This window comes from Falco rusticolus, chromosome 3, assembly GCF_015220075.1.
Source record: "Falco rusticolus isolate bFalRus1 chromosome 3, bFalRus1.pri, whole genome shotgun sequence".
NCBI classification, from domain to species: Eukaryota; Metazoa; Chordata; class Aves; order Falconiformes; family Falconidae; genus Falco; species Falco rusticolus.
Genome location: NC_051189.1, coordinates 114514998 through 114539963, shown reverse-complemented (window position 1 = coordinate 114539963; position 24966 = coordinate 114514998). Strand labels below are relative to the sequence as shown.

Here is a 24966-nt window from a genome sequence, read left to right as displayed (position 1 = left end):
ACACAGAAGAGGCAAGTAGCAATTTTCTTTTGTTGTGCAGCTGGGATTATCTAGGAGCCATGGAATTAAGTTTTAAATCAAAACTGAAGCCATTATACTTTATTAATAGACTTTGGAATGTTTAATTGTGGAAATAAATTATGGAGGGATGAATTAATAACTTTTGATTTATTTTACACACACCCTCTTTTCAGAAGGGTGTGTTAAGATAATCAGGACTAGTGGAAATGCCAGTCTTGCCTTTGCCCTAAGGTCTGGTGGCAGGGTCCCCAGAGCCAGTGGCCGGGTGTGCTGGACAGCTGGAAAGGCAAGGTGAAGGGAAGGTTTTTGCAGACACTGCCACCCCCTGGCTCTTTCCAGAGAGTTTCCTGGGTTTTTTTTCCCTTAAAAAACTTTGTCCAGCCTGCGGGAGCTGTGCACTTCACTTCTACGAACTGCTGGTAGAAAGACCAAACGCCGGCGGGCAGGGATCAGCTCTTCCGCAGGGACTCGGTCACAACCCGCTGCTTGGAGATCACGCTGCGGAGGCACTGGCCTGGCGGCTTCCCCTGCGGCAGGGTGATCCGTGCGGGATGGCTCCTAGCCGCAGCGACGGGACGACCACAGGGTCATGGAAACGGGGGCCGCAAAGCCCAAGTCCCCGATCCAGGCCGTCCTTGAGGGCGGGTGCGGCGCAGCCCGGGCCCCCACTGGGGCGAGTTCGTGAGGCTGCTGCGGCCCAGGCCCCGCTGCGGCCTGCAAGCTTGAGTGGAGCCGGGAGCAGCGAGGGCTGGCTTTAAGCAGCCCGCAGGTTTGGGGATGGGGGAAGGAGAATCGCGGCAAGGCCTGGCGGGAGAGACGGAGGAATGTGACCAGGCCCTGAGGCTCAGCGCGGCAGACGAAGGCCCCAAGGCTGGCGGCCATAACTCCCTTCGCCGACAACTCCCAGCAGCCCCTTCGCGACGCCGCGCTCCTTCCCTCCCCTCCACACCGATTGGCCGAGCCCTCACGTGGCGCTCTGCCTTCCCGTTGGCTCAGGGAGCTGTCCATCAGGGGCAGTGGCGGCCGGGAGGGCAGGCCGGGGAGCTATTCCCGAAAGCGACTTACGCCATTTGCGTGGAGTCGGGGTCGCTGCGGGTGCGAGGCGGGTGGTGGCGCAGTTGGCGTGGCGCATGCGCAGAGTTGCGCGGGGCGAGCGGCGGCGGGGGGTGCTGCTGAGCCCCGGACAGCTGGAGGGGGTAAACAGGGGAAGGGGCGGGGGGGTACGGCCGGGGCCTAGGCCGGGCCGCGCCTGAGGGCCCTCCCCGCGCCCCGGGGACGGCACCCAGTACCTGCGGGGCCCTTCTGGTGCCCTCCCCCATCCGCTCGGTCCCGCTCTCCCCCCGCATGGATGGAGCCTCGCAACTTCCAGTGCCCGCTGCGCCCGCGCCCGGGAGGCCTGACAGGTAACGGTCCGGTGGGCCCCGCCCGCCCCGCAGCCCCTCCTCCCCGGAGCTGTGCCCCCCGGAACCCCTTCCCTGGCAGCTACGACCCCCGCCCCTTCCCTCCCTTACCTGACAGACCCCCCCGCCCTGCTCTCCCCCTCTCCCCTGTCAGTGCCCCCCAGCCCAGGCCCTGTCAGGTGCACCACCCCCCCATTACCTCCCCTCAGGCACCCCTCTACACGCAGCTCTTTGCCCATCCCTCTCAAGAAGCCCTCCTTTACCCAGCCCCTCATCCCCCATTTTCCCCATCCCTTCTGCCTGCCCTCCTCCTCTAACCCAGCCCTGCTTTCCCCCCAGCCCCATTGATACCTGCACCCCCTGGCTGGTTCCTGCCCCACTGCCAGGTGTAGTCCCTGCTTTTTGACTTCTCTTTCCCCTTCCCAGAACTGGCAATGCCCTGTTGTCAGGGTCTTCTCCCTCTTCCGAAGGGCTGACCCTGCCCTGCTCACCTTTCCCTTGCTAAAGCCTTCAAGTGGAACTTGCCCTGTCCCAGTGGGTGCCCTGGAGCCCCTTTCCATGGAGAGCAGATCCGCCTTTCCTCCTCTGCCCGGTGTCCAGACTCCTTCCTGGAGCTACTGGGCCATGTGGGTCTGGGCATCGGGGTGTTACTTGTGCTGTGCTGAGGTGTTGGCTGGCATCTTCCCATTCTTCCTGTGGATGGCCGTGTCATCTGGAGGATGAAGGCTAGAGGTGGGATGCCAGCTTAGAGGGCTGCTGCCTGAGCTATAACCACTGCGTGGGCCAGCGGCTCCGGGCATTTCAAAGTTTCCCTGACATTACCCTTCTCTTGTGCAGGGTCTGTCAGGTCTCAGATCCTACCTCTTCTCCTGTCCACCTCTGTTGTGAGCAGCTCCTTCCTCTGTTGTTGGCTGGCTCCGTGTTCTGAGCCATCTGTCCTGGGGAGCAACTGCTGCTCCTGGCAACTCCTTCAGCTGTAGCAAAACCTTCTTTTTACTAGGTGTTTGCTGCTAACCAGGTCATTTCCTCTCATTTCTCTAGGTTTGTTTAAAAAAGATCTACGTATATATTTTGATTTGATCCGTGACCTCTTGGAAAGTCAAGGTAAAGAGGCTAGGGAAAAAAAAGTTGTGAGGCTAAAGAAGCCTGCTGAGTTGGGTCCGAGGTGGTATTTGGATGGGTGAAGTAATTTATAGATGCTTAAGGGAAGAGTCATAGGAATCTTCCTTTGGGCTGAGTTGCGTATCTGCAAGGCTTGTAGCATGCAGAGTGCTGCTTTTTCAATGACCTTGAATTTGGAGGCTGAGAAACTTGGGTGCATCTAGACAGTTAGGAATTGGATTGCTTATTTAGGATTTCTGATTTCAGAATGAGTCCTGCTGCTTTGTGGAGTTTCTTAGTGTTGATGGAGCTTTTTTGAAGGGCAGTGGTCCCCAGGTTTGAACTTTGAAGCCTGTCTCTGCAGAGCAGTTCTCTGTGTCAGTGTGTTACTGTGCGTGTGAGGTGGGGTGTGTGTGTGCAGGTGGTTCTGTGAGGGGAAAATACACTCAAGCAAAGGAGCAACCCCCCAAATCCTAGCTGCATTGGGACTGTTCAATATAAAAATGACTAAACTGTTTGCATTATCAGTGTCAAGGCTTTGTTTCCAGACTTACAGCAAGTGTTTTGGAAAAATTCGAAGAGCCAGCTGGGGAAAGCCAGAGAATCTTCCTCCCCATACCCCAAAGCACCCTTGGAAAGTGTACTTCTGCAGGAGTTTAAGGGGCTCTTAAGTTACTGTCCGCATAAATACAGCCTAGCAAGTTTTGAGCCCACAGCCTACAGAAATGTGGGGCTTGTTAATTTTTGACTGTAGATTTAAAGGCCAAGTGTTGCGAAAGTTTTTTTTGCCTCTGGAGCTTTGCACTGCAGGAGCAGAAGAGTCCACAAATGAACTGCAGGTGGGATGGTCCTCTTTATGCTTCAGGGTGTATATAGTTTGAGAAGAGGCTGTAACTGTGGATGAGGTGACAGCTGTAACTAGATCCCAGGTTTTCAGTCCTGTCTGGGGTATTTCAGGCAGGTTTGTAACAGTGAGGGATGCGAGGTTGTTGTCCTTGCTTGGAATTGAGTGCACAGATGCTCTGGAGGGGTGATGGAGAAACGTGCTTCGGTGTCATCTAATAAATGGTGAAAAAAGATCATGATGATCTCTTATGTGTAGCAAAGTGAAGCTGCTTGTGGGGTCATCACTGGTAGCAATAGTGCAGATTTACCCTGAACTGTTCCTCGTCACTGGGACTTAATCCTGTTGTTTCATGAGTTGCTTGTGCAGGTTTAGTTGAAAGCCAGAGAACTGCATGAATGGTTTTGGAAACAATATATCTAAAAGTGAACAGAATTTGCACAGCGGTTTTGCTGAAATAAAAAGCAGAGGTTTTGCTGGAAGAGGAACATCCTATACCAATTTACATGCCTTTAGTGTTAACAAATGGACAGACTCTTTGAAGGGGCTTCATGATTGGAAGCTTATATGTGTCTGAGAAATGGGAGGCGCAGTTTATTCTTGTCTGATTATATCTTTTTCCAGAAGACCTACAAATCTTAGAGGATTTTATGCTTTATGCCAGGGTCAATTTCTAACATAGTTAGAGACTGTTGATCTACATGTACAGTGGGGTGGTCAATATAATCTTTAGCATTAAAAGCACTTAATGCTTGTTTCGTAGTAGGAGCTCTTACACGTATTAACTCGAGAACTAGGTAACTATTATATTTGTGGTGAATGTGAGTCTGGGATTGTGACCAGTTGTGGTTAATGGACAAGATCTGACCTGGAATGAGAATTTGGGACTTCATAATTCTTCATGATTCCACGGTAATTTCAGATTTCCAAAACCTTTGTGGAGTACCTGTTGAGCAACAAAAAAATAGCATCATGAAAGCAAGAAAGGCTCTTGGAGTCTTGGCCAAGCATATACAAGTATTCCTGGAGACCTTTAAGCATTTTACAACACTCAGTAGCCAAACCAAGCCCTGTCTAGGCAAGAGAGACATCTTAGGCTTGTGCATTCCTGTTTGACTGTTTTTTTTCAAGCCTGTCCCTTTTTTTTTTTTTTTTTAATGATCGAATGTTAAAAGCATGCACCAGCATCTCAGGTATACTAGACACCGAACAATTTGCTAGCATAGCCTTGGATGCTGATAGTAGCATGTTTAACATCAGTTTTGCATCAGGTGTTTTGTTTAAACTCTGACTTACTCTGCTTTGTCAACTAAAGGGCTGATTTCATGGATGATTTTCTTCACCCGTATCTTTTAAGAAATAAAGTTAAGATGTGTTGATCTCTTGTTGAATGACAGTCTGTTGAGAACACCTCTGTGTTACCACAGCTGACAATGACCTGTCCAGAGAGTTGGGAAGTGCCGCAACCCACCTGTAATCATAAAACCACATGCAGATAGAGCAAGCTCCTCTGTATTGCTGTCTCCTCCAGCCAGTGTGTGTGTGTCTCAGAGTTCTGAAAGGTATAAAATGCTGTGGCAGTGGGGACTTTGTTGAAGAGCAAGGGAATTTGAGTCTTTCTTAAGGATGGTAGGTTTTGGGGGGTTTGGATGTCTGTTCCCTTTGAGCATCCTATTCATACACTCAAAGAGTCGATTTATAGTGTGTTAGTGGTTTTGCAGTAACTTACTTAGCGGTAAACTGGCCTCTTGTTATGGGTTATTTGTGTCTGTAGTGTGGGAGATCTGTATTTTTTTCATGAACATGCATTTCTCCATGCGTGTCCTTCAGGTCATTTGGTGCCATTTCTTGCTAGATAGGAGTTGAATAAAATGGAGCTGTTTAGAAATTAGCCATGACTAGAGGTAGGAAGTCTGACAGAAATACTTCCAGGGCTCTTAAGAGAGCAGTGGGGTGGTGACTGCCTGCTTGGCTCTGGCATGGTATTAGGGCTCTTTGGGGTCCTAAGATGAAAAGAAAACTAAACTGGTTTTAAAGAGGAAGACAAGCAGTCCCTGCCTGGTAGGGAGGAAGAGGAGTCAGCCAGGTGCTGTTTGGAGAGGGGGGACTGCAGATGGAGTCTGGGCACATTGTGGGGAAGCACTAGGAAGAGTGGAAAGCTGTGGACAAGATGCTGGAATGTTGTCCCTCGTGTCTCTTGACCATGTACCTTGGGTTAATGGATCATTCACTTCTCCGGAGAAGTTGTTTAACTGTCATCAGTCACTGGTTACGGGTTCCTGCGGAGAAGTGCTGTGTGAGGTTGGGTGGCTGGTGTGTTTAATAGGAGGAGGAGGGGAGCCTTGGGATACAAATTAGAGGTAAGAAGATCTTGGGGTTTGTACAATGAGTACCAGAGTCCCTTGCCTGAGGGGGTGAGCAGCTGAGGCACTGCAGAACAATGGAGGGTCTCTGCCCTGTTGCAGCTGTGGATGGAGAAAATATTTGTGTACTGAGGGTTTAAGGAGGCCAGTCTGTGAGGATCCAGCCTAGGAGAAGGGCAGGTGGAGGCTTGTTAGCTGGTAAGAGCGTCTGGAGAGACTGCAGGAGAGAGATCACAGATACCATTCATCCCAGCATGTTTAGTCTATCCAAACTGGAAGCTGCTGTTTGAGTTAGCAGTCCTCTTGCTTACAGAACTTCGCAAAAAAAGCATGCTTGGCAACCACATCCCTGTGGATGTCTCCAGCAATGTAGTTTATTTAGCCTAGCTGGCATGTTTATGTCGATCTGGCCTTGCACACAAGTAGCCATGGATCTGTCCTGGTTTCCCCTGTTTACCTCTGAGCTCCAGAGCCAGCAGGAACCACCTGCCCTTGTGCCGAGGCACTTTGCTGCAGGTACCTGCTTCCTCTCCTTCCCGTGCTTGTGAGCTGTTCCTAAGGGCAGTTATTGTTGTCTCCAGATAGACTCTGCTTCCATAAACAGGCAAAACAATTACCCACGCTAAGCTCATGTGGAAAGCCAGAGGAAGGTATCAAAATCTGATAGCTTAATCATCCTACTACAAGAATTAGTGTGAAATACTGATGATAAATGCAGTCACAGTGCTGCCTCTTGCTGTTAAGCCTGGGAGTGAAGCAACTATTTGTTACTTAACATGAGTGTGTGTGAGGTTAAAGATGCTTAAAACATGAGGTGTCTTCCCGTCTTTCCTGGTGCTACTTCTGGAGTAAAAGGAATGTGAATTAAATATGTATGTGATGAACGGATACACGCACACTGCTCAGTTTCAGGCTGGCCAGTGGATTCTAGGGGAGCCCCAATTTATGCACTAGAACAGATGAAGGGGTGCAAAAAGATCTCGGCTGACTGCTCCAACATCTGGGGGGGTGAGTTGAGCTGTTTCTGCCACAGTGAACTCGAGATGTGTGACAGAGGCCACTGGCTTACTGGACACATCTGCTGCAGAGACTAGACTTGGATGGTGGTGAGTCTGGCCTGCTACGTATATGTCTGGGGTTTGAATCGGTCCCAGTGAAAGGACAGCCTCGTTAGCCCTCGCTGGGTATGGACTGGGAGCAGGCTTGCTTTGTGGAGTCCTCCCGCTGTCCTGGCTTGCCTTGTGTTCAAGGATGGCGTTCTCACTGTGGGAATTTTATGAATTTTATTCTCATCATACATACAGAAGAGGACTGGGGTGCAACCGTGAGGGCTGCTTGTCTTCTGCTGTCTGCAGTAGGACTGTTCGTCTTCAGAGACCTGCAGACAGCTCTGCCTTTTCTCTGGCTGTTATATTGGAGAGATCCCATGGCTACCCTAAAAATCCTACTTAGGAGCTCACTGCAAGAAAATCCGATTTTCAGTTTGTTTGTATGGCTTTTCTTGCTATCGGTAGGTCTAGTGATGTTTCAGTGTTCACTGTGGAGCTGCACAGAGGAGCCAGCAGTGTTAGGAAAGCAATCTAAGCTTCCACTTTGGACAAACTCTGCTTTCGGTGAGGAAACGTGAATTCTTGGACCTTCCTACCCATGGGGAAATGCCTGTGTGTGCACACTAACAATTTTTTGAAAGCAAATTGAAGTTGAAGCCCAGGACTTTAGGGATCGCGGGGTGCAGAAGCCTTGGTTTTGCTGTGCAGTGGAAGCTGCAGTATGGCTGCACAGCCCTCAAGTCGCTAACGATGGAAGCCCTCGCTTTGCAGCAACCTGACAGATGAACCGGTAGATAATCAGGCAGGTTTATCAAAACTTCTGCCTGACCTCAGCGGAGTTATTTGTTGCCGTGTTTCTGTGAAATGTTCTTGTTTCAATGAATCGGCATTTCCTCATTCAAAAGAGGACACATTTGGAGATTTTGGCTTGTTCTGCTTATGAATGCTTTTAAACAGAATTTAAAACTATTGGGTTCATAGGACAAAACGGATATTTAAATTTAATTTTTAAAGAGAATTGTAGAAATAATGAAATGGCACAGTGCAGGGCCTGCAGTATGTAAATGAGGTGAATTACATCATTTCTCAGAGACTAACCAGTCCTTTGCTAGGCAGCCTGTCCAGAGCAGGGTTGTGACAGTCACAGTGATTTGAATGTTTTCAGGCAGGTGTAGCTAATTCTATGGGGTTTAAATTGTTTAGGTTAGTGCATTAAATATGGAACTCCATCAAGAGTGTGAAAAACTCTTTAATTTTGCCTGGAAATACAACTTTATATGGTCACCCCTTTTCTATTACTAAAGTAATGGGGTGTTCAGATGACAGTGTCACCTGGTGGTTGGCTGTTGTGATTTCTAAGGAACACTAATGCCCTTTTGTTTTGGGTTGGGGTTTTTTTGGCTGATAATCAAATGTAGCAAATGAGAGAGAAGAGGTGGCCAAAAATATTGATGCCTTGTTTATTCACAATATAAGAAGTCTTGTTGGTTGTAGAGCCAACAAATGTGAAATTGGGCATGAGTAAACATGTAATGGTGGGAGGCAAGCTGTGAAACAGGATGCTTACCCGGGACTTGCAGGGTCTTTGCTAGCATAGAAACATGGCTTTTCTAGGCTGATGCAGTGCTGGAGTTCTCGTTGCAAATTTCCCCACAAACTAGGGATGGCTTCTTAAGTCAGACATTGTTCAGTCTTACATTGTTCCTTCCCATCCTTGAGTTTCTTCACGGACCCTTCATACAAAACTTTTCAGTTCTTAGCCACCGCTATTTTTTTGAAAATAAAGTACTTGACGTTGTGTATGAATGGCCTAACATGTTTGTATGCCTGCCTTTGTACCCTCCCTGTTCTATCCTGCAGGTAATTAAATGCTCTTAGTGTGGATCTTTGCCCTGTTGGCATGCTTGGATGCACAGCAGCTCTTCCGATAGCTTCTTTCCGTCTGCCCCATTGCAAGAAGATGGCAAAAGCAAACATTACCAGAGACATCATCCACAGACAGATCAAGGTATGTGTTAGCCAAGTGCTCGCTTGTGTTGGGTGGAGAGCAGATGGAGAATCGGTGTTCATACTGGATTGGGAGGTGCTTGTGGTGTTGCCTTTACTTCTGAAAAGATCTCTGCTACTTATATATTGATAAGCTGTATAAGAAGCTTAAGAGAACAAACACATAGGACCTGTTACTATCCTTAATGAAGGGCTGGGATGAAGTATGACATAACAGAAATACAGTTCTTCTCCCTAGCAGGAGCACACCATGCTAGTTTGACATGAGCAGGTCTGTTCCTTTTAAGTACAATGTTGGAGAGAGAAATATGGCTGCTTGTGTTTGGGCACCATAAAGGACCCTTAGCTATCTTCCCTCATGAGTTTTCTGTCTGCTTCTTTATGTGTTCTCTTCGTGTGATCTTGCCATCAAAGGTATTTTCTGACTGTAGTAAAGCTAATGATCTCTGTCTCAGTCTTTTTCTGTCTCTTTCTTTAAAGAGTGGTGTGTTGCTTCCTTTGTGTAGGGGAAAAACTTCTGCAGTGGTTGGATCAGTCATCTGATGGCTGCATTTGTGAAATATCTCTTAACGTGAAAGGACTAGCTGCAGCAGACACAATAGGCAATTATTACTTGGGCTCTGAGGCCTTAAATCATTTGCAGCTTTGCTGGTAGTCAGCATTCACAAAAGTGGCCAGAATGAGGAACTAGGAGCTTGAATGCTCACTTCACTTTACAGTTTGGTACCAAACTTTGTCTTATAAGGTTGTAGTTTAATCCGTGTGCAAGGATTTATTTTGCTGCTCTAACAAGGAAGGGATGGTTCTGTGGTTAGAGCATTAGCTTGGGACTTTTTCACGCTGTCTGCTCTGTTAAGACTTTCATGTGTGACCTTGGGAAGATTGCAAAGTCTGTCAGTTCCTTGTAGGAAAAGCAATATCCTACTGCACAGACCTCACAAAGCCACTGAGGTTGCAATAGCAAGGCAATTATAACCACAGCACCTTGCACCGGGCCTAGCAGCGTTTTGGGAATGCTATCCGTAAAAATGTGTCAAGGGGTTTGAAGCTTGTAATAGAAGTTACTACAAAAAGCCTGTTTTGTTTTTCCTCCAGTCCCCTTATATTTGTCTCCATTTCATTTTCAAATAGCTGCTGTTGTGTGGAGTTCATTTGTTAACATTGGTCTGCAGAGCTGTAATGTCGAATGCTAGTTCTTTGTCTGCTCTGTGGCTACAAACATGTTCCTAGTGCCATCAGTGCAATTTTTGACATTCGTGTTCTCATCTATAAAAGGTGATAACGAAGGCTTAAGTTGTCTTCACGTGACTGTAGCGTGGCATGGGACAGAACCAAGGCTGGATCAGGTCCTAGGAAGGAACCTCCTTGGACATTAGATGTTCCATCCAAAATATGACTTGCATTCCCTTTTCTTCATGCCTGCCTCTGCAGTTGGCCTTCTTTCATCGAAGCCATCTGCTAATGCATCTGTGAACCCTGTGAGATCACAGGGGAAACAACTGTCCTGCTTTTCTTCACCTTCATTTGTACTGACGCAGTTCTGTGGCAGCTGTTCCCTTCCCTGTAGAACAGGCTGTGCTGTGGTACTGCAGCTACGCGCTCCTACACCATTTCTGATGAAAGAAGCCATCTCTAAAGGGTGTTGTTCAGTTACATTCCCCAATACTTTGCCCCGTGCTGGTGGTGCTTCAGCACAGATTCTGCGTAATGGCAGACTTCTGAGCAGTTGTGGTCTAGTACTGCAGTCGTCAGGAGCGAGTTGCTTCTGAAATCCATGCCAAAGGGTAATGACAGGCATTCCCAGGCTCTTCTGCATCTTCTGTTTCTGGCCCAAAGCAGGCAACTTATTCTGTCTTAGTGTGGGCCTCTCAAACCTTGTCTTGGCTACCCTGCTGAAGCCTGGCAATTGGATAAAAGTCATTTAAAACCAGTTCAGGGGTAAGGATTACAAAGTGCCTACCTGGGGATGATGTAAATGATGTCTCCCTGCTACAGGACAGGTACCTGATGCTACGGACACCCTAATAGCGGGCAAGGTCCCTGCTTGGTTTTTCAAGTTCTTGAGTCTTAAAGGGGAAAAGGAGTGTCTTGTTTGCTGTAGTCAGTGTGGTGCTTGTCTGCTTTGTGCAGGAGAGGGGTGCGCTGGGCTTCGAACGACACTATCATGTCACTGATCCATTCATTCGTCGCCTGGGCCTAGAAGCAGAATTGCAGGTAAGTGGACAGTGTTTAAAGAGCAAACTGAGCTGCTGCTTGGACAACTTTCTGCAGAAACAGCAGCATGCAAGAGTGTATGGAATTCTCTCGTATGGGATAGGCACTGATTGCTTAGTCCTCTAAACTGCATTAGAGCCAGGAATAGCTCAGTGAGATCTTGTGTGAGCTTTCTGCATTACCTAATGCACCTACAAGCGAGCCTTTAATGGGTTGTACCAGCTAATCCCAGCAGTGGTGCCTGAAGACAGTAATTATGAACGATTCAAGATACTCAGCTCCAATGCTGAAGAGTGCAGTGTGTGGCCTAAAGAGTAGGTTGTTGTATTGCAGTCTGACACAGCTTAGGAAGATCTTAAGATTGTCTTGGTTTGGAGGAGGAAAGGATTCTTTTGTCCCCCTTTTCACTTGCATCTTCCGTATCAAATGCTACTCGGTGCTCCCCTAGTCTTTCCTGGTACAGTTAAGTTGGATGAAGATGGATGATATAGTCACCCAGCAGCAAGGTGCTTCTAAAAGAGTTATCGAAAGTGCATTTTCCCTGCATTCCCAGAGAACCTGTACATGTAATTTGTCAGCCTAGCCAAGGGCTTTTGAAGCAAAGTCACCTTTCCATGTGTACAGCGGGATTTAATCTGTAGCCTGTGAGACTAAACTGCCATTTTATTCAATGCTACTTTTTTTGTTATTTGTTTCATTTTGCCTTTTCTACCCCAACTGCTATAGCATGTCTGTCTTTTCTGGAGATGCTTATCTGTCCTGTGGGTGGTTTTTTGCAGAGCTGGAATAAAAAAACCAAAACCTGCTTGTATTGGAACAAGTTGTTATATGCGGGGAGCTCATTGTGTCCTTAGAACAGCTCTGTTGGATAAGTCTGAAATTTGTGTAATACCATCTTCCCTTTTCTTCTTGCTCAGGGTCACTCTGGGTGTGTCAACTGTCTAGAATGGAATGAAAAAGGAGAGTAAGTATTTGGCTTGATTCAGGGGATCAACAAACTGATAACCCCAGGTTCTCCCAAGAGTAGGATGTAGGTCATTTTATCATAAGCACTGCTTCCCATTTCTATTAAACAGGAGCTCAAGCTCAAAGTTTGGGGCTATAGTAGAGCTTATGCTTCAAAAAAGCTTTATTTTGTTAAATATATCCAGATATTATTAGAAATGCTCCTCTAGTGAGTTCAGAAGGGAAATGGTCAGACTAAGCAGTGGAGATTGACGGTTGCTACTCTTCTCTTAAGTGGTATTATGGATTATAATGGATCTTTAGGATTTGCCCAGCTGGTGGTGACATTTCCCCACCCCCTTCACCATGCCGTTAAAAGCTTCTGCTGGGGGACACAGATATATATAAGGGAGAGAGGTAGAGCATTTACCCCTCTGCAGTTTTCGAGGCAAACTAAATGTAAGACCATTTCTGTTAATCACGTGGAATGAAGAGTATCTGCATGAGAAATGACTGGATGGAAGGAAGAACGAACGTGTATTTCTTGACACGCTTCTTACAAGATCCAAAGTCTGCTGTCTGGTACTTTTCAGAATTATTTACCAGTGAAAATTTCATGTGCTTGAAAGAGATCTGGCTACAAGGAAATAAGTTTAAAACAGCTGATAGTTGCAGATGTCAGATTCTTTTGCTTGAAATGAAGGTAGTTGTACTTGAAGTGAAGGTAGTTGTACAAGGCAAACAGCGCCTTGCAGCACCCCTGCCACACCCTACACTTAAAAAACTGCCTGTGAATCACTAAATGAGCCCTGGCTTGGGACTGCTTGGGCACATCTGAAGTCCAGGAATGAAAGCCTTGGCTTGGGTTCGGGAATGATGTGGCACGGTTAACGCAGCCAGGCTAATAAGGAAAATGGAGGCTCTGCATTTTGTTGTTGACCAAATGCTCCTATTGTTTTCCCCTGGGCCATCTGAATCTGTGGTGAGCTGGTTCAATGAGCTAAACCAACGAAAAACACTCGCTTTTTTTTTTCTGTTTTTTTTTTTTTCTTTTCTATGGAGTTGATATTTGGCTGGTTTAGCTCCCTGAACAGGCTGAATGGATTGGCGCATGGGGAGCAACAAGAGCGCATAGCTGGGAAAAGAGAGAGGAAGTGGGCTTCTTAGAGCTGAATTAACTTAATGGCTGTCTGTGGTCAAACCACTCTAAGAAATTGGTCACAGCTTAGAGCAGAAGAATATGTGATGCATACTTCTGTTTCTTTCAGCTTGTTGGCCTCTGGCTCTGATGACCAGCATACCATTGTCTGGGATCCTCTGCACCACAAGAAACTCCTTTCTATGCACACGGGACATACTGCAAACATATTTTCTGTCAAGGTATGCGGTTAGAAGGAATGAACAGCTAACAAAATCAGCAGCCTAAGCAGCAGGAGAATAGATCATTGCTGGAAAACGTTCTCCTGCAGTCAATTCCTGCTCACCTCCACCCCCAATAATTTAGTATTTCTAATGTTAGGAAAGAATTGCATTAGATCTAATACCTGCACTTCTTAGTTTATGCATCTCCCAGGCTCATCTCATTCTCTCTGTAGATTCAAAGGAAATGGTTGTAGCAATTGGGATGTGTGATGAAGAGACTATTTTGTGTGCTACTGTAGCTGGTGACTCTTTGAGTGTGCACATGGGCGTATGTGTAAATGTAGGTAATAACATGGGTCGTCCCGTGTTCCTAAAGCAAGCTGCTCTGTAAGCTGCCAGGACAGCTCAGCGGTATCTATGTGAACAGCCTCAGCACTTCTCAAGTTTGAATGTCAAATCTATCTCCCACAGTTCTTGCCACATTCAGGGGATCGGATCCTCATCACGGGAGCTGCAGATTCCAAGGTGCATGTCCATGACTTGACTGTCAAGGAGACCATCCACATGTTTGGAGATCACACCAACAGAGTTAAACGGATTGCCACAGCTCCCATGTGGCCTAACACCTTCTGGAGTGCAGCAGAAGATGGGCTAATCAGGTACAGAACTAGTTGTTCTGCCCCCACATTAATTGGATTAGGATCTACTGCAGTATGTACTATGCACAGATCTGAAAAGAGACTGTCTCTATACTGAAGAGCTTAAGCTAATCTCTCCCTTTCCTGAAACTGGAAGGATTCATCTTGAAATGTAGACTCCGCTGATAAATTCTCTCTTCAGTTCCTTTGTTTTCCTCCACTGAAAAGGGAGGCCAAGAAAGGAACATGTCAAATGGAAGGGAGATACAACAATAAGTGACGTTTCCCTCCAGAGTCATTGAGATGCTTAAATGAGTAATGTTGCTACGAGAGTTTGTTCCACTTTTCGTACAAGCTACTGTTTGTGGGGTCACGACTTGGAGTTTAATTTGAATAAATCTGTGCACATTAGGGAATTGGTGTTCATGGTTATTTTGACATTGTGTATTGAACTGAGATGCTTCCAGTAACCTGTGGCACAAATGACTGTTAATGTCGTTTGTGTCACCTCATCATGCGCAAGCCAGATAATGAGGTGTAGGTCACTACTGAGCAGTATAAAGGTGCTGCTTTGAGTGGTCTTCAGCTTGGTCACCACGGAAAGCTGACCTGTCTTACTGCTGCTGTTGTCTAGTGACATGGATTGCCTGACTCTCCCTTCCCTTTGCAGACAGTACGATCTGCGAGAGAACAGCAAACGTTCCGAAGTCCTGATAGACCTGACAGAGTACTGCGGGCAGCTGGTGGAGGCCAAATGCCTGACGGTCAACCCCCAGGATAACAACTACTTAGCAGTAGGAGCAAGTGGACCCTTTGTACGGCTCTACGACATACGCATGATCCACAACCACAGGTGATGGCAACTAGCTTTTCTGGGCCTTCTGGGCAGCCGTGAAATGTACAGAAATCTGTTCAAGGCTCTGGTGGGAAGGGGAAATTGCAATGATCTGGCACTTGCGTGTCTCACTGTGAAGTTTTACCCAGCCTTTTCTGTCACCCACAGTCTTTTTGACCGGTGTGAGTGCACTGGGGTGGTGTGAAGCAGGCTTGTGACTGCACAGCTGTACAGGCATGAGGCCTTGCCCTCACGTGTGAACAAGAAGTGTCAGCATAGGTCAGGTTTCCAGCAGTTGAATGCTGTGGTTATAAGACTGTTCTTCTTTTTGGCTAGAAAAAACATGAAGCAGAGTCCTTCAGCTGGAGTACACACATTCTGTGACAGACAGAAACCCCTCCCAGATGGTGCGGCGCAATACTACGTGGCAGGTACTGGGACCTGTGCTGGGGGTGACTGATGGGACTCCTAATGCCTGGAGTGGAGTTCTACCCATCACACAAGAAACCACAGCTGGGAAGAGTTCTTCTCTGATACAGAGATGTTCCATGGAATTGCAGTTTATTTCACTTCTATGCTGTGAATTCTTGCTTATGTTACCTGCCCACTTTCCCTGATTTGGCAGTGGTGTGTGGTGGTGAGCTGGCCTTGCTTCTTGTCTAGTGTAAATGTCTTTTTGTACTTTTATTGGAAAGTCAAGGATTAGATAACCTGGGCGCTGTAGCCTTTCTCCTGGAAATGGTCCCAGCAAGGCTGCTGTTCAAAATCTTTTTGGCAAAGAAGTGGCTTGTCCTCATCCTGCAGATGACGAATCAGCAATGCAGTATCTGGGCAGTCTAGTGACAATCTTCTCCAGTGCTCGTTATTTACTATCTTTTTTCCCCAAAATGTTTGGGTTTTTTAGAATATCTTAGACCAGCATGTTCAGCAGACCCAATTTTGACAGTCTTGCTTCAAATTAGTCCCACTAGAGGATTCCTTAGGTCCCCTGAATTGGTCATGCAACACATCTGCTGTCTGAAGCAAAAGAACCTGCGTGTGAGCTGAATATTTAGGAGCCTTGCTTTGGTTGTGCCAAGGGCTTTACTAAGGAAACCTGATTAGAGGGTTGAAGATGGAGGTATTTGTTTGCAGATGGCCACAAATCACAGAAGCCAAATCTGCAGTGAGTCCCTAAAACTGAGATTTGCTGTGTTCTGCAGACTTCATTGTTAGCAAGCTAGTTATAATCCAGTCTTCACTTCATATGGAGATGGCCTTGCAGAATTGATATCTAGAACTTGTGAAAAGGCAGCTGTGCACATCTATGTGTTTTGGTGGCTAATGGAATGATTCAATAAACAGCAGTAGGAAAAGGAAAACCACTTAGGTGTATGCACTTCATGACATTACTCTCCTAACAACCTCTTGTAAAAGGCAGCAGCTGGGGTAGGACAAAGACAGCAGTTACTAGTTACGCTAATACTTACAGCCCTCTTCTCTCCACAGGGCACCTTCCAGTGAAGCTTCCAGACTACAACAACCGGCTGAGAGTTCTGGTGGCCACGTACGTCACCTTCAGTCCTGATGGCACTGAGCTCTTAGTCAACATGGGAGGGGAGCAGGTAAGGAGACAGCTACAGTTTGGCAGAAAGCTTCACCTTCGGTTGTGTGTGTTGGATCACTGTACGTTGTTGTGCATTCTTGAAAATGGGTATAGCAACTTCTCTGTGGGTAATATGATTGATTTTTAAACTGCTTTCTGATTCATTCAGGTTAAATACTTGGTACTAGGAATTTATTTGTTATGCTACTGCGGATCAAACTTAAACCGCATTCTGTTCTCGTTTTCCAATTCACGTTTCGTTCTCTGGAAGAGGAAGAAAAACAGTTCTGGAACTGACCTTTGCTGACCTAGAAAAGATTTCATAACTCATTCTTGAAACATCAAACTGCTTCTGTAATAGAATCTAGTGAATAAGGAACTTAGAGAAGCAAAGGCCTTCACCTGGAATATTGATTGCTTTAATTTTAAGCGCAGGGTGATATTCATGGATCTTTTGTAAAGCCTATCAGTGAAATGAGAAAATCCTCCTGACAGCGTTAATCAGCATGGATTAAGGAGGAACTTCGCTTGTGGGCAGGTTACTCTGTGGTTGTCCTCTGCAGATCTTCCTCACACGTGCACTCATTCCCTGTAAGAGAAGGTGTTGAGTTAGATGAATTGTGGGTCTGATCTGAGCTGTCAGTTCCTATACCAGTACAGTTTTAAATTAGGGCTTTGCAGGGCTGCTTTTGAAGTTTCTCAGGAAATCCTGGTTTCATCTTAGACTTTTGCCTTGGTTTAGTGTGCTGCCCCTTTTCTGTCAATGAATGTTTGATTTCTTCATGATCACTGTGTTAATGAAATAGTTAAAATATCTTATTGGAGTTGAAGCTTTTTGAGCAGGTTGGTCTGTGGTCAGGTCATCTGTTAAGTTCTGTAGGTGTGGAGAGGGCTTTCTTACCTTCAGAAAGACACAGCTCCCATTTCTCAGCATTATTCTTTCTGAACCCAATGCTGGAATGGAACACACCACTGGTACTGCTGTCATCCTGTATGTACCCATCTATAAACAAGATTCCCAGTTAGAAAACTGGAAATAGAAAAGCACAAATGTGGAACCATATACCCGTCTAGCCCTGGTTTATTTCTGTGACTTGAGCATCTATGTTTTGCTGACTTTTACTGTTTCATTCTCTTTCTTCATTCCTTAGGTCTATTTGTTTGATCTAACATACAAACAGCGACCATATACTTTTCTCCTCCCAAAGAAATGCCATACTTCAGGGGGTAAGTATGATGCGATTGTGAAATCACGTACTACACAACTCTTTTTCAGGGGGCAGCTCAGAGTGGGCAGAAACTAGGAAAATTAAGTAGGGCACGGCTGTTGCTGAGGTGTTTCTGCAGTGCATTTCATACCTTGAGCTCTAAAACCCTTCTACACAGTGACAAAATGGGTGTCTGGAGGGGAGAAGTGAGCTGTTGGGAGTTGTACGTGTGTGTCAGCTAAGGAGAATGCGTAAAGCTGTTCTGAAAGAATAAAGTAGACTTTGTAGAGTGGTTGAGGTCCTGGTATCCAGCCTTCAGCTAAGGGGGAAAGCTTTGTGAACATGGAAATGGTACATTGTTTTTATTTTTTTGAACTTAATAGTAAAATGTAGAATACATCTGTTACCCGTTTATATACCCATTAGGAAGGAGACAGAATGATCTCTTCCCCTAGTCTAAGAATCTGGCCTGGCACTAATATCCCTCCTGGTGGTGAGATAGTTGAGTCAAAAAGTCATTTATTTGATGAGTAAGTATATCCAGAAGCCTTTTTATCCCTGGCCCTGTTCCTTACAGGGCCTGTTTGTACACAGATATTGCAGGCAGCACGCAGTGAATCGCTGCAGTGTTGTTCCCCGGGCAGAGGCTGACTCTTACCAGGGAGTGTCCCCTGCTCAGCCCCTTCCCTGTTCGCAGCGTGCTCTGGCAGAGTTTGATCTGTGTACTCGGTGTGCCTTAGGCCTCAAGATAACACTCACATCCTGGTGGCAAATACGTGCCCTGCCTGCTTTACTCTTCTGTCTTGAATGCATGTGGGTGATCTGTACTGTGGTATCTGGTGAGATCACGCTTTAAATGGCAAGGACAGCGTTTGAACAGGCTCACAGTGGTACAGTTGCAGCAAACACTCCACCCTGTTGGGCACAGAAAGTTCAGGCAAGGGCTGTGAAAGGCGGTACCAGTACAAAGGCTAAACTTCATGTGCCTGCACGTCTCTGCACACTGAAATCCCTGAGCAGTTCAGTAGACTGCTTGGACAGTGTCCCCAGTTTCCCAGCCTGTGAAATGGTTGCAGGAGCACTCCCAGCTGCAACATAAATGTAATTTGTAGAAATATAAGCTGGAATCATGGAAATTTTATTTCTGCTCTGAATGGGGCAGTGGTGTTGGCTTGGCTCTGCTGTAAAATAAACCCTGAAGCTTCAGGTATTAGTTTCTATAATCTACATTGATGCTTAGTATAGAGAGAGATATATATATAGTTATATAGATAGATAGATATTGGATTTTTTTTCCCTCCTAACCTTCAGAAGTGCAGAATGGAAAAACCTCTACCAATGGAGTGTCAAATGGCATCCATCTCCACAGCAATGGCTTCCGCTTGTCCGAAGGAAGAGCACATGTGAGGTAAGGAGACAGCTCTGCCTTATGGCTTTGTTCTTGTCCTCTTCTTCTTGCCAGGGTTAGGTGCTGCTAAACAAGCCGTGAAGTGCAAATCCTTATGGCATGTTGATTTCATTGTCGTGGCCTCTGTCCTAGGAGCTGTATTTGCTTCTGGCACGTGGGCTATGAACGAGAGTCAGATCAGGCAAGTGTCCTGGAAGAAATGGTGTCCATGAGGATTGTTCCCCTCTTATGATGAATTACTGTGGACAAAACTAAGAAATTATTTTTTAGGCCTGGAAACAAAGTTTCCTTAGTTGTCCTGAGTGGTTGTTACTTCCTGACCTGCGGGAACTGTGTCTTAGTAAGTGGGAGAGGCTGTCAGGTCGAAAGGGCCTTGCTTCCCTTTGCTTTTTTTGAGCACCTTTCTGCTGCAAACTGAACTGAAGCAGCCAAAATTGCTTTACTACAATGACACTGGAGTCATTACTCCTTCAGTCTGCATGTGGGCTAGGAATGGATGGAGAGCCCTTTTCTGTTGTTCCCGCTGCTTGCTTTCTTTAAGAGGAAAATGAATTTGGGGCAAAGCAGAAGCAGGCTTGAGGCACATCTTGCTGCCTCTCCCTCCAGCTGATGAGACATGGTTAAAAGTCGAGACAGTTGCTTAATACCATATATGGGTAGTCTAGGTTCCACCAAAGTCATTTTGTTGAATGTTTTCAGCTTGTTTCCTCTAGATGGCCCCTCTACCACGGCAGCAGGGATGTGGCTGGAATTTTTGGGTTGCTGAGCATGGGCCTTGTGCAGCCCTGTGAACTCAGATGCTTGGTTTCCTTCTGAATTTGCATTTTGTTATACGTTGCTGAAAGAAGACTGGAAATGTGGTTTATGCAGTCAAAGCAAAGGTGAAGTCTGAGGGATTAGGTGTTTAAAATGCCCACTGTTTAATTTTGAGTATATGTCTATGTAAAGAAAAAAGCGGGAACAGTCAAATGATGATCAAATAGAAACTTTCCTCCTAAATTCAGGTTATTCAGGTTCAGGGTCTCTTCTGCCTTTTTTCTGAAACTTCTGGTATTAGCTAACGCTTGCTGGACTTGTGGAGCTAGAACAAAACACTGCAGACGTTTAACTGGAGTTAGCAGAGCATTAGCGTGTGAGACTTACCTGTGTTCCTTTCTTCTTTCACTTCAGTCCCCAGGTGGAGTTACCTCCGTATCTGGAGAGAATCAAGCAGCAAGCCAACGAGGCTTTTGCTTGCCAGCTGTGGACTCAAGCCATCCAGCTATACAGCAAAGCAGTCCAGAAAGCCCCCAATAATGCCATGCTGTATGGAAACAGAGCTGCTGCCTACATGAAACGCAAGTGGTAAGGAGGCAAAGAATTTCGGAGTTTAGTGTCACAGGCACTGCTGGCGCCTGACTTCCAAGTACCACAGATACCTTGTTGTCCACTGCAAAGCACCTGCCTTCCCTGTGTGCGGAGCAGGGTTGGGGTCGTTGGATCAAGCCATAAGTGGGTCACCTCTGGCACAGAACAAGGGGATTACACAGCAGCATGTGTTGGAGAAATTACAGCCACAGATACCGCACAGGCAAGCACAGCTGGTAGTAGCTCATCTTTTTGCCTACTGGCATGCTGAGTAACGTTCTGTTCCTTTTGTGTTGAAAAAGAAACCAAAAATCCGCATCTGAGTAACAGCATTATGAGTGTCTCCAAGGGTGTTTGCATTTCTTTGGATGTTCTGATCTGCATTAGAGTGTGGCTCTAAATCTGCTGTCGGTGGATGAGGTAATGGTTACTATGCTTTATAACTCCATACCTCATGATATAAGATTGTTGTAGGACTACCTGGAGTTGGTTTGGTTGCTGCTTTATCCAAGTAACTAGTACTGCAGATAGTCAGATGTGACCCAGCGGCTCCCCTGTTACCCCAGCTAACCCACATTCCCCTTGACTGGAAACAAACCTCTGAGGGATCTGGGGAGGTGGCAACTGGTGCCTCAGAGTCTGGGGGAGTTCTGTCTTGGTTGTTGCAAAATACACTGTTAGCCTCTGCAGTAGGTAATGTCTTCTCTGACCAATAGCCAGAGCTGCATCTGCAAGATACAGCCGAGTTATTTTAGTATCTGTCCCCTTGAGCAGAGTAAGACTGAGTAGCATGACTTGCCATTAACATATTTAAAATAGCTGTGGTCCTTCATCTACATTTGCTTTGTGAGGATATCCTTCTCCTCCCCCTGCTGAAATCCCCAGTATGAATTCTCCTATCTTCTTGCCAAGATAAAGAGCAGCCAGCAGTTGTTGTGACTGTTGGTAACTGGCCTACTGGCTGTTTTGCAATAGCAGAGATTTGGGAGCTGCCTCAAAAAGACCTCAGTGTTCAGAGGAGAAGAACAATAGGTTGGGATTAAGGAATGGAAGACAGAAGCTGAGTGCTGATCTCATGAATGACATTTTTCTTATAGGAATCGTTTTTCCCGAAGGATGTTGGCAGATCTGAACCTTTCTGTGTGTCAGCTAGTGCTTTGCTGCAGTTTTTGGTAGCAGGAAGACGTGCAAATATATGCACAATGGGTTTCTGTCGCATGCAGCTATTAGAATTTAAATAGTATTGAGCTGATACCTTCTCAGGTGCAGAAAAGATGGGGCACTTTTCTGCTAGGAACAGCTACTGGTTATGGCAGAAGGTGGCTGGGATGTCACCGAGAAGGAGGGTGAAGCAGTTGGACAGTGGCCCATGCTGAATGACTGTGTGACTCTAAGGTGTTCTGCACGTTGGAGCTTTGGAGCAGGAGCAGCTAGAGGCCACCCTGCAGAATACTGCAGGTCTTGCTTTGGCCTCATTCTCTGACTAACGGAGAGATCTAGAAAAAAGGGAGGTCTGTAATTTCCTAACCTCCCCTTGCTCATCTCCCTTAAGATGCTACTCCTACTCTGCAGCACTTCTAAGGCTGTCCTTTAAAAATTTGCTCATAAAAGCCAACTGCATCATTCTCCAGATTGCTTTGAGCAGTCTATGTTGACAGTACTTAGCTGATTTCTAGTTAGAGCATTTTTGCACAAGCTGAGTCAAATCTGTAACAATGGGAGAAGTCACTGTCTGCTTCACATCTCAACATGTACGTTTTCACACCAGTCTGTTGGGCAGTCGGACACTGTAGTTGAGGTTGAAGGATTTTTGAGGGTGGCAAAGCAGCTAATAGCCCAGTCAGCTCTGAAAATGTGAGACACCCGTCTGTCATCGTAACAGGTAACTTGCATTCACTGTTTCTTTGAATAAAAATGGCCTGATGCTGTGCATCCAGCCTCCTGGATTAACACAGACACAGTGCTGCTAAGACAGCCCTCAAGAACCATATTTTTTCTGTTCTGCTGCAGTTCTCATGGGTAAGGCACTCCACCTTCTGTACTGTGCTAGCAAGCTGTAAAATGTGGCCAAAATCCACCTAGACAGGAGAGAGCAAACAGGATGAATGGTTTGCAGAACATGCTTGTGGCACTGAATAAGCACTGCTTAGCACATAACCCAAAGATTTGGAGCTCCCTTTAATAAGTAGAGACATGGGAGCACCTCTTCCCTGACAAAGGCTCCACATGACCTAAAATTGTCACTCTGTGGAGGGCACAGGGCAGTTTGCCCCCTGCCTCTTGGGACTGTTTCAGACTTGGGTAGGTGCAGTGCACGTAGGTTACAGGTGTGAAACCATTATTGTTATTAGCCATCATACGGAGACTTGGCACTCTCTTAAGACAGACTGGTGCCATTGAACAGTTTAGGCTCGATGCTGGTACATCAGGCATCAGCTCAAGCTGTTTTCTCAGCCTCTGTCAGGCTGAACTGAGTACCAGCACGCAAGGCTCATCAAGTCTCCCCTGCTCCCAGAGGCATTCTTATTCCCACAGCCGTGGAGCTTAGGGAAGTCCAGCGTAGTCTCCAGTAACTGTAAATAGGATATAAATATCCATTATGATACTAGTCTGCTATAATGCTGCTTTCTAAAACTTAAAGGGTTTTCCTATAAAAGCGAGAAAAGACTGCTGCTTTAGGGATTTGGCCATCAGGGCTGTGAAGCCCAGTGGTGGTCCTGTCGCTCCTTCCCGTGGGCCGCGGTGGGCAGGGGTGCGCGGTGGGCAGGGATGCGTGCTGCCACGCCGTGCGTCCACCAAGGGGCACGCGTGAGCTGCCGTGCTCTGTGGAGGCCCCGCTTGCCTTGCAGGAGAGGCCTTGTGTCTGCTTGGCCAGAGGGCTGGTGCATCCTCCATCTTCAAAGGACTTCCCGAAATGTGTTACAGCAGTGAGCTCTGCTCTGGCGGATTTAAAATGGCAGGTCAAGACTTGCTGGGCTCCCCTGTGTGGTCACAGTGCAGGGCTGGCTGTGTAGGTGTGGGGGTGCGTTTGGGAAGCGGGGCTTGGTCAGATGGTGCCCCTGAGAAGCAGCAAACGCTGTTAGTAGGCGAGCTTGTGGGGTGTCCGCTTGCGTGGAGAGAGCTGGAAACAGCAAGCTTTGGAGTGAGATGAGGGCTGGGAAACGGCAGTGGAAAATGTATGCTGTTTCTGCTTGGGCTGTCTAATCCACCACTCCCTTTTCTTCAGGGATGGGGACCATTATGATGCTTTAAGAGACTGCTTGAAGGCCATATCCTTGAATCCATGCCACCTGAAAGCCCATTTCCGTCTTGCCCGCTGTCTATTTGAACTCAAGTACGTGGCAGAAGCACTGGAGTGTCTGGATGACTTTAAAGGGAAGTTCCCAGAACAAGCACATAGTAGTGCCTGCGATGCATTAGACAGAGACATCAATGCAGCCCTCTTCTCCAAGAGTGATAACGGTGAGTGCCAGTGTTCGGTGTGGTTCTTCAAGGTTATACTAAAATCTAATGATCGGACAAGGAATTTTCTCCTTAAACTGCCACTCTGAAGTAAAGCTCCAATTTCTGAGGGAGGTTGATTGTTACTATGCACAAAAACTGGCCTGAGCCTGTTCTTGCCGTGTGCCTGGTCCTGGTTTGCTCTTGAGCAAGAGTTATGATAAAAGGAGTCTGATGTACCCAGGAGATAATCTGGGAGGAAGCGTGTGCTCTAAGCCCAGCTCCCTGCTGGAATTGTCCTTAACTGTTCTCTAAAGCTGTTGGGGTCTCCTGGAGTGCTGTTTGCTTAGAATGTGTTCCTCCCCAAATTGTGATGAGGGAAATCTGTTGTCCTTCCAGCTGAAGACAAGAAAGGGGGTGGCCCCATCCGGCTGCGAGCCACAGGCCGCAAGGATTCCATCTCGGAGGATGAGATGGTGCTGAGGGAGCGCAGCTACGACTACAAATTCCGATACTGTGGCCACTGTAACACTACTACAGACATCAAAGAGGCCAATTTCTTTGGCAGGTATGTTGGCAGAGCGTATAGGGATGCAGGACAGGAGTGTGAGCAGCAGCAGAGTGCTCTCTTCCATCGGATAAAGCTTCATGCGTAGCTCCATGTGACTGTTCATAAAATGATGCTGACGCTGGTTTGCAGGGTTGAAAAAGATGACAGAAACCCTCCTCCTTGTGTGGCTGCATGAGTAGCTGGTTGAGTAGCAGATCCACAGAGGACCCGGTTGGGCTAGCGTTTCAGGAAATCCATTTGGGATTGAAAACGTGAATCCCGGGGATGGAGGGAACCAACACAGAAAGCTTTATCTGGATCCATAAGCGTGAGGGGTGGCAGCCTGCTGATTGTAGAAGCCAACTGAGATTCTCTTGTCTACTAGAGACTAGCTTTGGCTCTGAGCTGTGATCTCCAGTCTCTGCTCCTCTCACCCTAGCAATGCACAGTACATAGTCAGTGGGTCAGATGACGGCTCCTTCTTCATCTGGGAGAAAGAAACCACCAACCTGGTTAGAGTGCTGCAGGGAGACGAGTCGATTGTCAATTGTCTCCAGCCTCATCCCAGTTACTGCTTCCTGGCTACCAGTGGCATCGACCCAGTTGTACGACTGTGGAACCCTAGGCCAGAGGTAAGAGCCACGGTGA

The 24966-nt window shown here is 46.9% G+C and overlaps 1 protein-coding gene across 2 annotated transcripts in view; it reads left to right on the top strand.

Moving 5' to 3' along the window:
- The first annotated feature begins 1046 nt into the window (after positions 1–1046).
- Positions 1047–24966, top strand: part of WDTC1 (WD and tetratricopeptide repeats 1) — a 31870-nt gene continuing 7950 nt past the window's right edge. The window contains exons 1-16 of one of the 2 annotated variants that reach the window (XM_037378689.1): positions 1047–1424; positions 2463–2525; positions 8639–8786; positions 10916–10999; positions 11917–11963; positions 13213–13324; positions 13778–13965; positions 14615–14797; positions 15116–15210; positions 16268–16383; positions 17516–17591; positions 18884–18980; positions 20151–20324; positions 23554–23789; positions 24168–24336; positions 24758–24950. In XM_037378689.1, the coding sequence (XP_037234586.1) occupies positions 8679–8786; positions 10916–10999; positions 11917–11963; positions 13213–13324; positions 13778–13965; positions 14615–14797; positions 15116–15210; positions 16268–16383; positions 17516–17591; positions 18884–18980; positions 20151–20324; positions 23554–23789; positions 24168–24336; positions 24758–24950 (1878 nt within the window). In that variant the 5' untranslated portion in view covers positions 1047–1424; positions 2463–2525; positions 8639–8678. The remainder of the gene's footprint in view (positions 1425–2462; positions 2526–8638; positions 8787–10915; positions 11000–11916; positions 11964–13212; positions 13325–13777; positions 13966–14614; positions 14798–15115; positions 15211–16267; positions 16384–17515; positions 17592–18883; positions 18981–20150; positions 20325–23553; positions 23790–24167; positions 24337–24757; positions 24951–24966) is intronic. The other variant, XM_037378688.1, reaches the window with a different exon arrangement.